The sequence below is a fragment of the Trachurus trachurus genome, assembly GCF_905171665.1.
Source record: "Trachurus trachurus genome assembly, chromosome: 3".
Classification (NCBI taxonomy): Eukaryota; Metazoa; Chordata; class Actinopteri; order Carangiformes; family Carangidae; genus Trachurus; species Trachurus trachurus.
Window position 1 is genome coordinate 35223988 of NC_139893.1, and position 20542 is coordinate 35244529.

Genomic DNA, 20542 nt, shown 5'->3' on the forward strand with positions numbered 1-20542 from the left:
AACTCTGATCAATGGATGGAGGTGGTTGGGGTGGTGGTGCACAGCCCGGAGCCCCGGGGCCGTTGAAAGCCTACGACCGGCCCTGTGAGGTGATAAAAACCCGTGAAATATCGCAAAGTAATCAGTGATTATTGAGCGGAGCAGCGTCACTGATGTCGGTGGCTGCACGGAGCAGTGGTTTTTTTTTTGTGTGTGTGTCAGGCTTGTGTGTCGCTTCCGCCCGGTCGGGCTGTGAGTATGCGGAACTCCCTGCAGACCGACGATGATGATGAAGGGGATGTTGTGAAGGCAGGTTGGTTGTAACTGACCGAGCCAGTGCCACCCGTTCACCGAGCGGAGAGAGGCGGATACACACACTTCGCATCGCGTAACGCCTCCAACCAGCTGGCCGGCGCAGCTCGCCCCTTTAACCGTCCTCCCTGTAGCGACTTCTCCAATGATAACACCGCGACCTGAACGAAACCAGGCTGAATTCAGACGCACGGCGCTGCCCATCTCGCTCCGTGACCGGGGAGGGCACCCACCACCACCACCACCACCTCCACCCAGGCCGTCACCATCAGCAGCTGGCGTCGCACGAGCGAGCGAGCGTTAGCGGCTAACCGGCTAACTAGAGCAGACAGGTAAGGCTGGTTCTGAACCAACGTCTGAGCCGTTTGAAACCCAGAGCAACTACATTATGTGGCGTCATGTGTTCCAAGCCGTTGGCCGACGTCAACGGCTGTTCGGTCCATTCGTACGTGTTTTTACTTTTCACTCAAAATGTGTCAACATAGTTAGCAGCTAGGCGGCTAGCTGGCTAATCCATCCGTGGCGTCAGACGGCACAGAGCTAGCCGAGTGGAGGTGCGAGGAGGATGCATCATTGGGTTAAACACATAGGTTAAACATCGAGGACGAGCCGAGGCCTGGCAGCTGGTCTGAAATACAAAAATGGGATAACACGGCGGCTCCACGCCACGGCTCCCTCCGAGCCCTCAGGAGGCGTCGGCATCGCCTTATCTCATTTATTACCGTGGCACTGCGAACGGTATCCTTGTCTCACCGTATGTCGTTACTCTAATCTCCACCGTTAACCGGGCTCGGTAACGTAACTTACTAAAAAAAATTCACCACTACACCTCGGTAACCACTAACCGGGCTGGGCTCATGTGGGATTTGGACTGTGTAACGGATCACCCTGGTTAGTGCTGCTGAAACCGTGTGTCATTGTGGCCTCATCACGCCTCGAGCATCGTTGTGAGGTTGTGTTGTTGTTCCTCAATGTCAAAGCAGCAGCAGTGGAGGTACATTAACCCAGGTAGCCTACTGTACTGATGTTCACATGACAATTACTCATACTCGAGCATGTATGGTCCTATATGCTGTGTAAATACGTAGGTACCTCTTAGTCACTGGCTACTTTGCAGATGGAGACTTGACATACATAAATCTAACAAATGTCAAGACAATGTTAAATATCACAGCAGCTGGTCCCACCCCCTCAGGTGTCTATACGTTGTTAGCACTTACAGATGCCTTATTTCTTCTTTATTTGCTCCTCTAATGGTTAAATGTCAATAACTGTTTAAGACACAAAATGTGGAAGTTAAATAAATAAATAAAATATAAAGGACAAGAACATATTTGTGAACCAGAACTTTGTTTTGTTTTCTATCTTCTCCCATTGCTCATCTTGTGACCTGTCAGGTCCATGTGGTTACTCTTATTAGAGGAATCATTAATCCTGTAGTAAAATTAGATTTGTGCGTCAAAGCCTCAGTGCAAAACATGTACAAAGAAAAACACCAGTTTATCTTCTGTGATTATGAAATTCAGATAGGTGGGGTTGTATTTAAAAAAAACAAAGGCACTGGTATATGATTTTATTTTTAAGATGAGGGAGGAAAAAAAACAAGGTTTGTGTGTCATCATCGTTATGCAACGCCCTGTTGCTCAAGAAAAACGTAAAAGCTCGCCACACACGATGTGATGTGACATCTTGCACGATGGTGCACGTGACCCAAATGCAACCTGTCACCCACTGCTGCAGCCTACCACGTCTGTTGCTGCTGAAATGCAAAGTGAATGTGTAGGATGTCATGCAAATATACAGTTTATTTAATTTTGCTAGACAAACAGACAACAAAGCACACTGAGTCTCAGAAATGAAATAAAGAGAGAGCCGTAATGGCAGCCTCCTGTGTATCTGATGAGGTCCAGACTGTCATTTTGTGCTAACCAGATTTATTGACAGGGGGCTAAAATGGATCGAACACAGTTTCAGGCACGTAGTTTTGTAAGAGCAGTAAGAGTAAAGACAATGTAGCGATCAATATTTCCTCAATGGACCCCTCACCCCCTTCGCTTTTTTCTTCATCATCATCCTCACTGAAGTAGGACTAATTCAAATGAGCCTCCTCCATCACTAGTTACTGCTGTTCACTGTGACTGGCAAGAAAACGCTGTCCATGTTGGAGGCCTGTGAATCATATCCATCTCCTCTCTGTGTGCTTATATAACCAGTGAGTGCCGCCTGCAGACCACTCTGGCCAGATTCATCCGTCCTAACCTACATCATTATGTTGCCTTTGAAGATTACACACTATTGTGATGTGTAATGTCTTTTTCGAGAGAGAGAGAAACCAGGTCCAATCCCATGCATGCTCATTAGATGCACTGTAATCAGCGAAGTGGTGTAGTTCCTCCATCCTCATCTAAAAATAATGCTGTGTGCGTGGTCCTGTATCTTTGTGCTGGATGAGTCTGCCTTATAGCTCTGTTTCCAGTTCCGCTGCTTCATAAAATAGCCATTTTGGCCTGGCACCAGGAAGCCTTCATGTTGCCAGTACCAAATGCTGATTGATTGTCCTGATGGTTTAGTGAGATAAAAAAACAGTCAGATCTGCGCTCTATATTGGCCCTAGTACTCAATGTTTAATATAATGTAATATAGTTTAATATAATATAATATAATATAATATAATCCTAGCTGTTGCTGTAAGGCTTCTGCCACTCCCCTACATGCTCAGTGCTGTGCCACCATGAATGTCTTGAATTGTGAGGAGAAAGCTTTAAAAATACAGTTTTTCTTCTTTCTGCATAGATAAACTCAACAGATAGATGGATTTTTTTTATTTTTATCAATAATGTTCAGTGACAGTTTAGTTTGGTTTTTTGTTCATCAGCATGCAAAACACAGTAGAGCCTGTCAGGCTTACAGTATATTTGAATAATTTTACCAAGCGTGATGAGGGCTGACATTAAGCTTTCTAAAAACGATTTGTTTCTGCTGACTGTGTAGTCCACTGTGACACACACACTCACACACACTGTCAGCCTGTCTACTCATTTCTTATGTCAAACCCATCAAGTATGACCCAGCCCTATTTTCATCCAAACACAAAACGTATGAATGAATCCTCCGTTACACCGACATAACACCAACGTGTCTATGAATGTCCTTATATTTTTGATATATTAGATAATGAAGTGCATTTCCGACCATTTACCATCACACTCATCAAGATTAGTTCACCCGAAATGTGTCTCGTGTCCATTTGCAAATGGCTTCTCTGCTCAAAAGCAGAAGTAGAGCTAATAGATGTAATTGGACCCATAATGCATCTGAAGCCCTCTGTGATAAAGTCACCCCTGATGTCCTGACGTCCACTGGACACAGCTGCGTCTCACGCTGGCTTCCCCGTGGCTGCTGGGCTTAATTACAGCCTGTAATGTGGGACTGTGGTCCCACTTATGACTGAAATGCAGTCCATTTGTCATTTGCCCTTTTTTAGCTGCGTGTGCTGGTGATCTGCTTTTGCCCGATGGCAAAAATTCAAATCAACATTTATTTTCAATTGATACAAATTCATATGCATTTCACATGATGAGAACATTAAAGGGATAGTAGCATTTTTTTTAAGTGGGGTTGTATGATCAACAAATAGCCCCTAAGTACTTTAATTGGAGTAGAAGACTCTCTGTACTCCTCCCGTTAGCAACGCCAGCCCATAGCCCTGCCCAGAGATTTACAACATACAGTGTTGTGAACAGACCCAAAGAAACGGCCTATTTTCGCGGCCTAAAAGAGGTTTTACCTGAAAAAAAACAGTTCCATTGTTCGCTATAATATAATTTTTTCCAGCCCTTCAAAGTGCAGGAAAAACACAGTTTTTATTTGGACCTAACCAACTTGCGTATCCCTCCGCAGCAGTTGGTTGGGTCCAAATAAAAACTGCGTTTTTCCCGCACTTTGAAGGGCTGGAAAAAATTATATTATAGCGAACAATGGAACTGTTTTTTTTCAGGTAAAACCTCTTTTAGGCCGCGAAAATAGGCCGTTTCTTTGGGTCTCTTTCTTGAGTCTTCTACTGCAATTAAAGTACTTGGGGGGCTATTTGTAGATCATACAACCCCACTTTAAAAAAATGCTACTATCCCTTTAATGTTCTCATCATGTGAAATGCATATGAATTTGTATCAATTGAAAATAAATGTTGATTTGAAGTTTGTTTTTCTCATTTTTTGCTAGAGGTCATTTGACAGCTTGTCTATAATACCCCTTTCCCACTGGCCAAAAAACCCGTTTAAACCCGCTAACAATCGGCTTTTGGTGGCAGTGGGAAAGGCGCACCGAGCCGCGTCAACCCGCGTCGACGCGGGTCAAACGACTCGGCAAGCGACGCGGGTTAAAATCGCCTTTAATCGGCTCGGCTCCGAACGGCTTGCAGTGGGAACGCCAGACCCGCGTCAACCCGCTAATTTACGTGATGACACTGAACGTTACGTGACGCTACGTCATCGCGCCGGTCGCGTCTCATATCACGTACCAAAACAAAGCTCTGCTCCGCTCTGCTCTCATCCGAGACTGGGATCAAAAGATCAGAGAACACTGACCAAAAACGATAGAAAAAAAGAAAAGAAAAGAAGCGACAGTCTGTTTAACTGACGTGTTGTGCCGCGGACGTCCGTCATCCGGCCGCAGCAGACTCTCTGTCCTCCGCGGTCCTGGTGCTCCAGGTCAGCCAGCCAGAGAGTCTGCCTCGGCGGACGGACACTCCGCGGCGGGCGGCTGTGGCATGACTGTGTGTGTCTCTTGCACCGCGGATGAGAGCGGGGCGACTGGTTTATGCTCTGTCTGATCCCTCAGCGGGGGGTCAGACTCGGCTCATTTTGGTCAATGGGAAAGGGGCCAAATGCCGATTGTTAGCGGGTCGACCCGCGTTTAAAAAACCCGCGTCGACCCGCTAATTTTAGTGGGAAAACGGCTTAAGGGAACAACCTGGTCCACTCCCCTCCAGGTTACTCATTTCTTTTTTCAGTTGGAATGCCTGAGTGGCACCAACCACTGGGCCAATTATAGATCCATTATTCATTATCAGTGTAGTGATAACAGCCCTGAAGAGATGGTGAGAAACTGCTGCAGGCTTTAGGGTGTTTGTGTATAGGGCGGGGTTTGTTTAGACTCATGTGGCATGTGTTGGTATAGGAATTAAGGCTGTTTGCTGTGGCATGACACACTGGTAAAAGTAGATCCGGTCGCTGTAGATTTTCTTTTTCAGCAAACATTTCTTATAGTTGCTAATTTGAGCTTGTCGTGTCAGATACGGCTTAAAGCCTTTCGGCTCCTTTGTTCTCATTGTCCACGCTTCAATTATGTTCTCTGTGTTGTATCAGGGTACAATGAAGTGTATTGAAGTAGTTTTGTTTGTATGTGTATGGTTATCAACATTTAAAGGTGTAGGAGTTGGAGCATTTTTTTTTTTTACTGTAGCCAATTAATGAAATGCCTTTTCACAAAAATTAAAAATGTCAGTCACCTGTGGAACGGACAATCCTGTAAAAACACCATCCAATCATTTTGAACACCACAAACAAATTCATTAGATTGTGATGCCGATGGGTCTATCAAACTGCCATCTGCCCCCCCCCCCCCCCCCCCCCCCCCCCCAATGATTTATGATATGGAAAAGACGACACCAAATCCAGAGCTTATGCTAGTGTGCTAAATTCAATCAGACATTTGCAGCAACGTTATGGCAGAAAAAAAAACAAACATTGGGTGTTCCTGTGCTCTGGAGGCTTGGCTTCAGACAGAAGTCTGAAGAAAGGGGCTTGAACTTTTGAATTGTGTATTTTTAAAATGTAGCCTGCAACAGTGTTTTACAATGATTGTGCAAGAAATCTTTTGTGGGTGGTACGGGGAACTGAGATCATCCTCAGATGATGGTGTTGATGATAAGCCAGACTTCATCTTAGCCACAAGGCGTCCTTTTGAAATGAAAATGCTCATTGTTACTCTGTTTTTATGTCAGTAGTGTCATGTGACTGTAGGTCTACTGCCATTAAGAGCAGTTAAAGGAGAATTCCGGTCATTTTCTAAATAATGCTCTACAGCTCTAGATCCCCGAGTGCGGCCGTAGGAAAAGACCTGAGAAAAATATGTGCAGCCAGGACCTAGCTCTCCTCCTGCTAGCTGCACTACATTGCAGTTAAACAGCAAAGTAATGGGGGCAGAACTTTAAAACCGTGACTTTGGCCTCTGTTATGCTCAAAATATCACTACACATGCTTTGCAACATCCACCAGTGCCTTACCACACGACACTGACTTTGCATAAACTCTGTGAATATGAGAGAGCAGTGTTACATGTGTTTCTGTCACGTAGCTCTGTTCATGCTGGCTTCCTTGGTAGACCTTACAGGGTTTGACATGAACGGTTGTCCGATTGCCTGGGGCAAGTAAAAATTGCAGGCGGGCCAGTAGAACCTGTGCAGACTTACCCGGTCGGGCAAGCACCGACTATTTTTTATTTTCGGGCTTTTTATGCATTTATTTTGAAAGGAGAGCTGGAGAGAGACAGGGGAGGGGGAAGAGAGTGAGAATGAGAGGGGGGATTGACGCGGCGCAAAGGGACCAGGTGGAATCGAACTGGGTCGCTGCAGTGGGTGTGCTCTACCAGGTGAGACAGGCTGTACATCGCTCGCGGCTCGTCGTATTTAATCGGCCATTTCAAAGTCAAATGGCCGCAATCAAGTATTGAGAGCATACCGTATAGATGGACGTGAGCATTTTCTTATTAAAAATGCTTTTTTAAATTGGTCTTTTCTAATATATATATTTTTTTATATACTGCATTAATACTGAAGCTAAAATGTCCACTGTCCACTGCAGCATATAAATGCAATGAAAAGAATAAACTGATTGGAGGAGGCAGCTATCTGTTGAAATGTTGTCCAGGTGAATGTTTTTGGCCATTAAAGGCCCTTCAGTTCAAGATTTCAACTGTGATCAGGCAATAAACAGGTGGCTCACCTGCTCAGAGGGCACGGAGGGTGTAACTGCTACTGGTCAAATAATCGTGAAATAGCATTTAATTTTACATGTCTGCAATGATTGGATGTGGATGGTGGATGTTGCAAAGCATGTGTAGTGATATTTTGAGCATAATAGAGGCCAAAGGCACGCTGTTTAACTGCAATGTAGTGCAGCTAGCAGGAGGAGAGCTAGGTCCTGGCTGCACATATTTTTCTCAGGTCTTTTCCTACGGCCGCACTCGGGGACCTAGAGCTGTAGAGCGTTATTTAGAACATGACCGGAATTCTCCTTTAACTCACAGATGTGAATGAAGCAGCTTTAGTTTTATCCTGACCTCTGACCCTGTCTTATATCAGTAATGTGTCCAGTGACGTTTCTGCTAGACCACGGAAATAATTGTGTTTCTGCAAGTAGTTTTAGGTAAATGTCTGAAGTTCAATTTAGCATAATCCCAACCCTCTCCTGGTGTGTGTGTGTGTTTGTTTTTAGTATGGAGCGCCTCATGCAGTCTCCTCACCTTTACAGGAGCACATCCACACCACTGGTCCTTTTGAGATGATAAATATCAGTGTTGGTTTGGCTTTGTTTGACTTGATTGTTTGACAGTCTGCTTGCTCACAGAGCCCCACTGCTGACAGCTGATTGCTTCCTTATTATACCTGGTTGTTATGTTAGGAAGTCACTGTTGCACTCACTCATAGCAGCTGAACTCTGTATGCATAAACCAATCAGCAGAGCGGCTGCTTGGGTGAGCTGTAGCTTCCTGTCAGTCACAGGCATGTAAAGGCCAAAGTGCCAGCAAAGAAGGGTGCTGCTTGTCCCACCAAGGCCCCTAAGCTGCTTACTATATTAGCTAGCCTCAACTGAAAAAGCCTTATCCTCCCAACGAAAACAACCAGCTGAACTAATGGTGCGAGCAGCGTGCTGAAACATTGACTGTGGTTTTGTTTGGAGAATTCCCTCTGCATTTTTGGATTCCACTTTGTTTGAGGGAATATGTGGTAAATATTATTTTCCCCCGGAGACGCTGATGTGAGCTGCTTGTCACGTCCAACATCTCAGCGTTCCTCCTGCTCCCACTTATCACCATGTACCCTGTCTGGAGGAAATGAACGCGCTGTAAACTGTGATTGTTTGAACGTCAACACGGCTTCAGCGTAAATGATTTTCATGTCCTGCAAAACAAATGGAGATGTGATATTGTTGTAACGTTTCCAGCAGAGCTACACTGATGTTTTATGTCATTACAAAGCAAGGAGAGAGAAGGCAGCAGCTACATTTTGGCTCTCTGCTGCTCTGTCATTGGTTGTTTGAAGTCAAATGGTTCATACAACTTCTCTGTGGTCTTATAATACTTGAAATTAATTATGAATTAATTAAAAACAAGAAAAGAAAACGACAAACAACAAAGATTTTGTGTCCATAGAAACACTGGAGCTAAAACTGAATTACATGTTTTTTCTTCTTTGTGTGTTACAGGTCGGCCTTGGTCGTATTTTTGAGCCATCAAAATGATAACCAAGACGCTGTGTTGCAACTTCACACTTCAACTTTCCCAGTTGTGATGAAAAGGCGCCACTGACTCAAGAGGAAACGTATATCCTGGATGCCGTGACAAACAGGACGTGGTCAATCCAAGATGGAGAAAAAGAAACCGTGCCCTCGCCTTCTTGACTACTTGGTAGTAGTTGGAGCAAGGTAAGATCTTCATCTGACATTAAAGGGGACATATTATGGAAATATCACTTTTTTCAAGGCTCTTTAACATATATTTGGATGTTTGTCTTGCCTTCTGGCCCCAAAATGTGAGATTTGACAAAACAATCTGCAGCCTCCCTAGGTTGAAATCCATGTGGTCGTACAAGCTGTTCCCTCAGTTGCTATACAATGATGTCATTAGTTTTCAAATTTGCAAAATACCACCGCTACCTGTGGGTACAGGTACTGGTAGAGGGGGCGGGGTGAGCATTTAAAGGGACAGGCACTGAAACCAGCCATTCTGAACAGGGCTGTTTTGAGAGGACGAAAAGAGCTGTGATGTTTGATCCTTGGGGTATTTTGACCAAAGCATGTCACAGACATGTCTTTAAGACACCTGGGAACTATTTTAATTTGTGGAGAAGGGGCATAATATGTCTCCTTTAAGTCCTGGTCCACCTGGCTGTGAAGATGACTTGGAGAATCAAAGTTCTGTCAAGTCTTGGAATCACAGCTACTGGCATCTGTACTAGGCTAAAAAGGGTCGACTCACAAAAAAGACGTAGGTCCCGACTTCACTTCTCCACACCTCAAACGCTGCGTAGTTTTCACATGTAGCATACTGTGTAGCTTGAATCTTGATCCAGACAGAGACAGGAGAAGTTCCCAGTCGTACAGTCCTGTGCTGTCTTGGGGTTTTGCTAAACATGCAGACTGGTCTTCTTGGTCATTACAGCCGTACCCTGCAGCATCTCATTAACACTCCGCCCTGAACGCCTCTTGCATATTCTGGTTTGTCTTGAGTGCTCCATAATTGTCAGTGTGACTTTTAGAATTTTTTTGGAAACCTCAGGCTTGACATTTGATGACTTTAAGAGTGTATTATCTTTATTAATGCTTCCATCACTTATTAAAACACTCCCTGCTTTCACTTTGGAATTGATGTAGCCCTCATAATGAAGCGTAGGGGTGCGCCGTTTGAAGCAGAGGAACCACTGGGGAATAGGATTACTCACATGAACACAGTGAAATCGGAGAACTGTTTTTCACGTCGGCCACTGAGCGTCTCTGCTGGAACGTTTAAGAATTCCAGTGTTGTGCTTCAGGTCAGTTTCATAGTTGTTGTGGAGTGGGGTAGATTCCACAGTGTGTGCTCATTCTTGGATTTTAAAAGGTAAATACAGGTACAAACGTGCATCTGTCACCACCCGACCACTGTCTACTACTCGATCAAGGCTTGTGATTTAATTCCTCCTTTCTGAAATACTTATTTTATCAGTTAATTCAAAACTGTCCTAATGCATGAGTAGGGATGGGGAATTGCTGAGATGCCGTTTATGTCGGCTCCATCAGCCTGACTCATTTCTTGACTCTCTCTTGAGTGTCTGTTCTGGCCAGTAGTGTTGTCATACTGTGTTCAGAGGTCCTGAAAATACAATTCCAGCCCATAATACATAGGAAGACGTTTTATAGCTGGTTTTTCCAGCTTGGCTTGAAATAACAATTTCAGACATCACAGTGAGCACTGTCGTCATCTTTGGTCTATTTTCTCCTCACCACCACGACTCCTCACAGGTTTCTGCAGGGTAGATGAATGCGTTTGATGTCATTGTGTTGCAAACGGTCAGAAAAAAACATGCTGGCATGGATAAAAGGGTTTGATAAGCTTGTAGACATATGGCTCTGATTGTTCTGCCAGTGAGGAAGTGGCTTTCAACTGGAACCAGTTCACGAGTCCAATCACTATGAGCGGAAACGGATTACATCAGAGGTGACTTATGACATGTATGGATAGAGACACCATGTAGAGCCAATGATGGATGCAGCACTAATACATTTGTTGCCATGTTAAAAACAGTTTGTCCATCCTCCCTCCAGGCAACCAAGCAGCGACAGCGTGGCCCAGACCCCCCAGCTCCTCCGCCGCTACCCGCTGGAGGACCACCACGACTTCCCGCTCCCACCAGATGTGGTGTTCTTCTGCCAACCGGAGGGCTGCCTGAGCATCCGCCAGCGCCGGGTCAGCCTCCGCGACGACTCCTCGTTTGTTTTCACGCTGACCGACAAGGACTCGGGAACCACCCGCTACGGAATCTGCGTCAACTTTTACCGCTCTTTCCAGCGAGGAGGACACCACCGTGCCCGAGGGGACAAGAACAGTCACACGGAGACGGCATCGCAGGCGGCGGAGACGGCCAGCGAAGGGTCCGACGGCAGCGGCGGAGGAGGCCCGGCCTCCACGTTGCCTCCGCCCGACAACGCCGAGCCGGCGCCTCCGCCCGGCCCCGGGGAAGAGGGCGGGAAGCCGGGCGCCGAGCCGAACGCCGGCAAATCCCCACAGCACAGACGAAGCGCCGCTAAGATGGCAGCCAGGAACCGCAACAGCACGCTGACCTCCCTGTGCATACTCAGCCACTACCCCTTTTTCTCCACCTTCAGGGAGTGCTTGTATATTCTCAAGAGGCTGGTGGACTGTTGCAGTCAGAGGCTGACGCAGCGGGCCGGGCTCCCTCGCGCCACCCAGAGGTGAGGGTTAAGACTGTACCTAAAAGTACACACATATCCACAAGTTTCTGAACGTCAAAAACAGAAGCCGGTTTTGCTCCTCTGGGTGAAATTGTATGTTTGCGTTTCCATTAGGGATGCACATGATTAACCGTTAACCGATAACAAGAACTTTGACCGATTAATACTATCGGTTATTTATTTATTTTATTAGCTCCTTATGTCGTCAACTCATGGGGGCGTGTCGTCATATTTCCCAGCAAAAAGTTACACAGGAGGACTGACAGTATGTGCAGCAGCAGCCCCAGTGAAGGAAGGTCAGACAATAAATGTAGCCTACATGGACATAGATGTGAATCACCTGTAACTACGGCGCTGAGAAAAAAAAAAAAGAGGACGTCGCTGCTCTCCAGCCGGTTCACCTGCAGCTCTCCTGCAGCTCCACAGAGGAGCTGTCAGAGGAGCTCTGCTGTTCCTTCAGCCTGTTTGGCTGCACTTTATAAAAACAGTTGGACGATCTAACCTCCATATGAGCGCGATCAGCTGAGACGGAGCGCACTGATCAGCTGTCGCGGCGCACGTGTGTATTTGGCCGTGCGCCTCAAGTGTCTTAATCTTATCGGTTAACGGTTAATAATCGGTTAACGAGCGTCGGTTATCGGTCAGAAAAATTTTTCAAAATGTGCATCCCTAGTTTCCATGGTTTCGCTAGTTGTCATAGTTGTGGATTCATGGATTTAAAGTTACCATCCCAGGCGGCTGGACTTTTTGCAAATTGCACAACTGATAAGCACCCACCCCCTCCGTCCAATCAGGAATCACCAAAACCGTTAAATAGGCCATTGCTAAGTAAAACAGACCGTTGCTAGGGACGCCGCTCTGATCAAAGTAGCACAGAGCAGAAGAACTATGCAGGATATTTACCTTAGTTTCATTTTACCGTCATTAAACAGCTTGGGACTAATTGTGATGTTAGATAAATGACTTGAGAGAGTGGAGGCTCTCTGCCGTCCACACCGCTGCTGAAAACCAAACCTGCTGATCAGAGCCTCGGGCCCGGTGTCACAGCTCTCGTCTCTGTGTCACCGAGAGTCTGCAACACAAACGTGTCCCGTAAACGTAGATGGCGGTTGCATGATTAGGCAGTTTGACTGATCCAACCAAAGTTGTCTGAGTCTAATTTGATTGGTAGGACACATTTTGTTCCCCTGCTCCTTACACAGATGACCACATTTCGTCATTGATATGTCAAATCCCTTATGTAATTGATTACTGTCTAATACTTACCAGATATACACACATTTTTATAATTTTGCCAAAATAAAATAAAATGAAAATAAAAAATGAGACGCCTGGGATGGTACCTTTGACGCTGGCTTTTAACAATGGATGTTAAAAAAAAGAAAAGAAGAAAGATCCATGTGTTTACTGCGACTACTGAAACCATGGAAACGTAAACATTCAATTCCACCAGAAGAGCAAAATGGCCTTACGTTTTTGACGTTGGGAAAAAGCTGAATAGCCGTTGTGTGTTTCACCGTAATGTGTTGTGATTGTTTCTGCCCTCAGGGTTCACTGTGGTGTCAGTAAAGCATGACTCCCACTACAGGGATAAAACGCTTGTTGTTGTTTTTTTGGCCCTATGACCTTTTCTGTTCTGCCACCGTAAGGTTTGATGCTAACTTTGATCTCGTAATTGACCAGGCTGATTGTCTTGCATTTTGCTGAGTGTGTTTTTACTCCCAAGATACAAAGGCCTTTGATTTTAATGAACCCATCCCATTTACTTCCCACAGTCATTTTTAGCCCTTTTTTGTGTCGGCACAGTGTTTCCTTCCTCGGTGCTGCTGTTTTATGGAGTGCAATAAGCAATATTCTCCGTCAGTGTTGTGAAAGCCAAATGGTCAGTAATAAGCAGTATAACATTATGCAAAAAGGATGAATAATGCAGCCTAAAAAATACAAAAAAGATAGACTAATAGGGCTCATGGTTTATAACCTGTCTTCTGTTGGTTGCCATTCATACATTTGCCATTTTTTAATAGAACATTTCAAGGCCAGAAAAGTGTGCAGTTTATAATATTGCAGCTTTCACAGTATTTCTGCTGCTGCTGAGGAAGAGCTCATTGCTTCCTCTCCCCTCCCCTCTTCTGCCTCTCTCCTTGTCCCCCTTGTTATCTGTTTGTGCGTCAGAATTAATGAATCAATCAATTATTAACACACGAGGCTTCGTCTGCAGCATCATACAGTTTGTAGGCCATGTGCAGCTTGGTAGTCACGACTCACTTTATGCCATCACGCTCCACCTTGATGATAAATAATGGCAAGGGAAATACGCACAGCACATTCCATCAGTTTTGTTTTGAATCATGTGTGTTACTGCAAATATTATTTCATTCAGTCTCACAGGTTCAGAAGTACAGGCAGTTCTCAAGGATGATGATTCATGAATGCATAAAGTGTGTTGATTCTGAACTCTTTAGGGGATCATAAACATCATAATAACCCTAAACCACAAAATAGAAAAGTGATGAGGAGCTGTGCAACCATTCTATATACAAAACAATATGAAGTAGCTTCTAGCACAATATGTTTATTGCTTGACTTGATGATATTGATGATATTATATCAGGCGATCTTGCTTAATGAAGCATCGGGGGCGATGGATTCATATTTTATTTAAGCTGAAGAACTGCTGAACACCCACAGCTCTGCACTGAATCTTGTTGTGACATTGTGTTGTAACGGGTCAGTGTTTGCAGCACTCTTTGGGTAATTTTGTTGCCATGGGTGACACAATAGATTGCAATTTTGCTGTGACAAAGTGTTAATTAGGCTGCCACTTAGCACTGGCTTAGGCCTGGTGTGATTGTTGGTGTTCACTTGTTTTCTCCACAGTCGTGTATTCAGAGCTGTAGAGGCAGCGCAGCCTTCTCCCTCATCACGACACGGGATTGGAGGAATGTGTAGGCTAATGCACAGCTAATCTCATATCTTGTCTTATTTTCCCTCTGGTTTCTCTTTCTGTTAAAACGTTGCAGTGGATCCACATATCATGAGTACAGGGCTGTGGTTTCTGACAAACCTCTGAAAGGCCATCCAAGCCAAAGGCTGAACAGACCTGAGAATGAATATATATATATATATATATATATATATATATATATATATATATATATATATATATATATATATATATATATATATATATATATATATATATATATATATATATATATATATATATATATATATATATATATATATTTGGTTTGTTGAAATGCGTTATGTTAATGACAGAAGAGAAGGCGGGCCATTGCATAATGGCTGGAGGCACTATGTGTTGGTGGCTCTGACAGATTGAGGTCTGTGGCCGCCTTTGGGTAGCAGCTGCAGTTGGTGGGAGGGCTCCAAAGGACTAATGATTTATCTGCCGTCTTGCCACACATAAACCGAGTTCACACTCTAGAAAGCTAGAAAGGCTTTAATGGCACCACGTGTGCGTAGTGTGGAGGGTTTCGCATCAATATTTCGTAATTGCTCAAGAGCTTTCCCCCGTGTCTCAGTCTCATTTGTTCATCATATTAGTGATTTAGCTGGCTGTTTGCTCAGGCCTCTTGGTAGCCGTCCGCTGGTATAAAATGAGCAAATTATATAATTTATTCAGATTTTAACCCTAAAATTACTGCTGAATGACATCACATGTGTTTGTGGAGTTTATCATGTTTTCAATGAGAAATTGGCTTGTGGAGAACAGTTTGCAATGATGCTGTTACACTGTGCAGTGTTTTTTATTTTTCATTTCCTACAGTTTCTCATAATTCTGTTTCTGTCTTTAACTTTATCACCCCAGAGTGACACTCACTGAATAGACCTGCTCAGACATGAAGGTTTATTGCTTTTTTGCAGTTTCACATCAATGTAAATTTAAAGGGATAGTTCAACATTTTGGCAAATTGGCCCATTGCCATAATCCCTATAGGTTTCTTACCTTTAATTGTCGGTGCAAGCTATTTTTAGAACGGCGGAGCAGAGCTGTGAGCTGCTCAGAGCTACACTACGGAGGCTAATGGGATTTCTTGGTTTCCCTCATCAAACTCATCAAATACACAATCCAACAACTCCAAAACGCTCTCATGGACAAGTTGTGACCTGCACATTCACCACGCTATGAGATAATAACAGAACGTTACGAGACAGAGTTGTTTTCGAGGTAAATTCATGCAAAACCGCTGATCCGTGTTCCTGAAGGGGGCAGTTTTACGGCAAGCAGTCTTTGCATTTGCCTCGAAAACAACTTTGTCTCGTAACAATTGAGGGATTATGGCAATGGGCCAATTGGCCAATTTGCCAAAATATTGAACTATCCCTTTAACATGTTTTTGACTATTGACAGACTTTTTGTTGTGATGCAATGTGATCACCTAATGTGATGTCTCATTTTCATAGATGCGGTGTGGGAGCATTTGCAATGGCTTTTCATGAGCATTAAGATAAACGGATGTTTTCTTTTCCTGTTGACTTTGTGTGCTTCAATAAAAAGGGTCTCTATGATTTTACCTACGATTGCTTGCTTAAGTGAAACCTTTTTATCAAATTTCTCTCTCAGGGACACCATGTGGCGTGTGTTCACCGGTGCGCTGTCAGTGGAGGAGAAGGGCAGCCAGCTGCTGGCCGACCTGCGGGAGATTGAGTCCTGGGTGTACCGGCTGCTGCGTTCACCGGTCCCACTGGCCGGCCAGAGACGTGTGGATGTGGAAATGCTGCCCCATGAACTCAAACGCTCGCTCACCTTTGCCCTGCCTGACAACTCCCGCTTCTCCATGGTCGACTTCCCCCTGCACCTGCCATTAGAGCTGCTGGGTGTGGACGCCTGTCTCCAGGTCCTCAGCTGTGTGCTGCTGGAGCACAAGGTAAGGACAGACACGCAACGGAGCTCAGGACGTGAACTCCTATCAGTCGCAGCTCGGCTCTCTCTTTGTTTTGAGTTGAAACATGAGAGGTGCAGTTGGCAACCGAACCACCCATGGGATTTTAATGAAGACTGATTGTTTCAAGGAGAAACAAGGCTATATTTAGTTCATTGTGACTGGTCAGTGGTTTCCTCTGGGGTGCAGCTCTGTGTGTGTGTGTGTGTCCCTCCCTGACTAAAGCACTCCCTTTAAAAAATAAAAAATAAAAAAAAATTCCAAAAGTGACCCTCATCAGACATTTCCTGTTCAATGCAGGCACACTGAAGCCATTTGTCTGCAGTTTGGACAAAGGATGATGGGTAAAAATAGCATGGCATGAAAGGAGAGACACTTCATCTCTGTCTCATCTTTAACACTGGAAGCTTGAGTAGAGATGTAATAGGAGTCTGTCTGTGTGTGTGTGTGTGTGTGTGTGTGGTGCTGGTGTAGTGTTCTGTTGTTGCTCTTGTTTTAACACCGACACTGATACGAAGGCCGATGTGCAGCGGTCACAAATCAAACCGTAGCTTCCAAATGCTGGGCCTTTGTCAGCCTGGAATGTCAGAAAGGTGCATCCATGTGCAGTCATTAGTTGGCGTTTGACCCCCCCCACCATCCTCCCCTACTCCTTCCCAGGGTCGCATCAGAAATAAATTCTCACTCCGGCTGAAACGCTGTCATCTCGTATTCATCCATTTTGCTCTTTTTAAAAAAATGAATTCAATAGATCATTAAATCCAGTCAGGCTGAACTAAAAGCTTTCTTCCTCTCTAGCTTTCAGTGCTGCCAAATTAATTTATCATAAATCTAACCCTTTTTTGTTGCTGTTCTGAATCCAAGGCGGAATATGTTTTCACACCTTAAATTACAGAAATAAAAGGGGGAATCTGGATAGATGTGACATATAATTGTGTGATGGAGCACCAGAGCAAGAGGCCAACTGTCTGTTTAGATTCTGCACTGTAACACAACATGATGTGAAACCCACCAAGTTTGTATTGAAATATGCAGGGAAATAAACCCAGTGTTTCTTTTTGTCTCTTCAGGTCATTCTTCAATCCAGAGATTACAACGCCTTGTCTATGAGTGTCATGGCCTTTGTGGCCATGATTTACCCACTGGAGTACATGTTCCCCGTCATTCCTTTACTGCCAACATGCATGGCCTCGGCTGAACAGGTAAAACTTATGATGACTTAAAATACATTTCAAGATGGTTTCTTTGGGCAGTTGTTAATTGAAAATGTGGTAACACTTTATTTGACGCCTATCTCTATAATGCATTATAACCATACTTATAATGAGTTATAATGCAGTTATTATGTATAACTATAGTTATAAACACTCATAAATGATCATAATGCTTTATAACAATAACCATAACACACTATAAAGCATTTTATCATGACTTATAAGGTCAGGTATTATAATACTTTATAATTGTTAGTAACTCGCTGACAATGCTCACATCGATAATGCATTATAAATATAGTTAGAATGTGGCTTATAAACATGTTTAACTATCATTATAAATACACATAAATTATCATAAGGCTTTATAACAAACATAACACATCATAGAGCATTTTATAATGGCTTATGAGGTCAAGTATTATAATAGAGTTATAATGCTCTATAATGTGTTATGCTTATTGTTATAAAGCCTTGTGATGATTTATGAGTGTTTATAATGATAGTTATACACGTTTATAGGCCAATTATAACTATAGTTATAATTATAATGCATTATCGATGTGAGCATTGTCAGCGAGTTACTAACAATTATAATGTATTATAATACCTGACCTTATAACTCATGATAAAATGCTTTATAGCGTGTTATTATTATTGTTATAAAGCATTAAGGCCCCCACATACTCCGGCATATTGTGCACGTACTGTGAGCAGCGTGGACTCCGTGCGCACTGTCCGCGGACGTTTGAGCCTTCATAGTCGGGCGTACAGCGTCACAATAAAGAGCAACTAAACCCCTCAGTTTTGGATGACGTGCTCTAAGCTGGAAATTCAAAAAATGCCTTGATTATGGGCGGGGCTCCAGGAGCACTCTCCGATCCCCCCTCCCCCCTCCCCCCTGCGCTGCATTCACACCCGCGAAATCACACAAAGGAGGAAAAAAAAGTAATAAACACCATGATATAGTGCTAACGAGCGACTCTGACAGCACTAGTAGCATGGACACTACTAGGAGCGGACGCTGGAGCCGTGACACAGCATCTACAGCTGATCCGCCGGCTCGTTAGCTCGTTAGCGGCTCGTTAGGATTCCCATTCAGGCAGCTGTTAGCAGCCATTAGCCGCAGCAGAGCAGCTAGAGTGCCTAGCAACCGTTAGCGGCAGGCAGCAGCCGGTGCTGATTGGTCGGGGAGCTGGTGGCCGGTGACGAAAGCTGCCTCCAAAACGTCATCTGCCTCCATCTCAGCCAATAGAAAAATTTGATTGTAATAGCCGTGTTTCAACCCATAGAGGGCAGTCACTCTACATTTTTACAGCAAAATACACCAAATTGAAATATTTTGACTAAAATGTCAAAAGTTGGACCAGAATCAATCAACAACACTACTTCATACCCAAGTACATTTGTTTTCAGCAGAAAAAAGTGGTTTAGGGGTTTAGTTGCTCTTTAAAAACAGGTCGATGTGAAGATTTCCCGCCGAGCAGTCTATTGTGTGACACTGAGTACGCGTACGCAGAGTCCGCGCGGTCGTAAATATTGAGCTTTGCGCGCATGGGTCTGGCGGACGTCCGCTTTGGGTCTGGTTGTGCCGATTGGCGATCCAATCGTCTATCGGCGATTGGAAGGACGATCGGCACACACACACACATACTCGCTACTTTTTTTATTGATCCAATGCGCAATCTGTTTGTTTTGTTTTAATGAAGCCGCTTCTCTGGCTGCTTCCAACAGATACTCTGTCAAATGACAGTGTTTCACCAATCAAATGCAGCCACTGGCGACGTCCAATCAGACGGAGCCAGGTAGTCATATGACCGCACACAAAATCTCTGTGGTAAACAGGGTGGCCCCCCGTACCCCGGCGATAGATAGGTCTATCGGCGATCTCCTGGGAGGGCGATTGGGACGATCTGAGAATGTCAAAAGCCTTGAGTACGTGCGGATGTCCGCGGACTCATGTACGCCCGAGTATGTGGGAGCCTTTATGATCATTTGAGTGTTTATAACTATAGTTATACAGTGCTATAACTGCATTATAACTCATAAGTATTGTTATTATGCGTTAAAGAGATAAGCGTCAAATAAAGTGTTACCGAAAAATCAACTTGTGAGTGACTGGTATCTGTCTCCTCTGCAGCTCCTTCTTGCCCCCACTCCCTACATCATCGGTGTACCAGCCAGTTTCTTTCTCTACAAAGCTGATTTCAAAATGCCAGATGACGTGTGGCTCGTGGACCTTGACAGCAGCAAGGTCAGTGCATCAACATGGTGTTCTACTACTAACCCCCGATGTTGTTTCGTCTGCTTTCATCATGGTCAGACAAAGCTGACAGACATTATGTACTTTTTGAGGGACGTGGATGAAATATTAAGTAATTTTTTTCCCCCTCCTTTTCTCCATCGTATGAATCATGAAGTAACTTTAGAGGACTGTGTTTTACCGGCAGGTTGTAGCGCCCACCAATGCAGAGCTGCTACCACCTCTTCCAGAGCCTGAAGCAAACGAGCTTAAGAAACATCTGAAACAGGTACGGCACGTCTGATATCTCTCAGATTTGATCACTGTAACGTTTCCTCATTCTTCTACACTGCGGGCAGCCAGCCCAAAACCACTGGCACATATTAGCGTTAAGCCGAGAACTGTCTGCAGCCCAGATTCTCCTGCCTAGCCAACCTTTGATGTTTGTTCCTGTGACTGATTGCACAAATATATAAAACCTCTCTTTCAGCAGTGTGAAGAGTAGGGGTTTCCCTCTTCAGCACAGTTGTATGTATTGTACATGAGTGTGGGAGCATTTGAAATGAGATTTGTCGTGCACTAACAAAAACGAATGTTTTTTTTTTCTTTTCCTTGTCCCGTTTTCTTTGCATGCTCTAGCTCTTGGAGGTAAAATAA

The 20542-nt window shown here is 44.3% G+C and overlaps 1 protein-coding gene across 3 annotated transcripts in view; it reads left to right on the forward strand.

Annotated features, from left to right (window-relative positions):
- Positions 1-266: 266 nt before the first annotated feature.
- madd (MAP-kinase activating death domain) overlaps positions 267-20542 on the forward strand; it is a 59960-nt gene continuing 39684 nt past the window's right edge. For all 3 annotated transcript variants that reach the window (XM_083998797.1, XM_083998799.1, XM_083998798.1), the window contains exons 1-7: positions 267-623; positions 8778-8996; positions 10875-11522; positions 16111-16414; positions 17500-17631; positions 19784-19897; positions 20094-20174. In XM_083998797.1, coding sequence (XP_083854923.1) covers positions 8938-8996; positions 10875-11522; positions 16111-16414; positions 17500-17631; positions 19784-19897; positions 20094-20174 — 1338 coding nt within the window. In that variant the 5' untranslated portion in view covers positions 267-623; positions 8778-8937. The remainder of the gene's footprint in view (positions 624-8777; positions 8997-10874; positions 11523-16110; positions 16415-17499; positions 17632-19783; positions 19898-20093; positions 20175-20542) is intronic.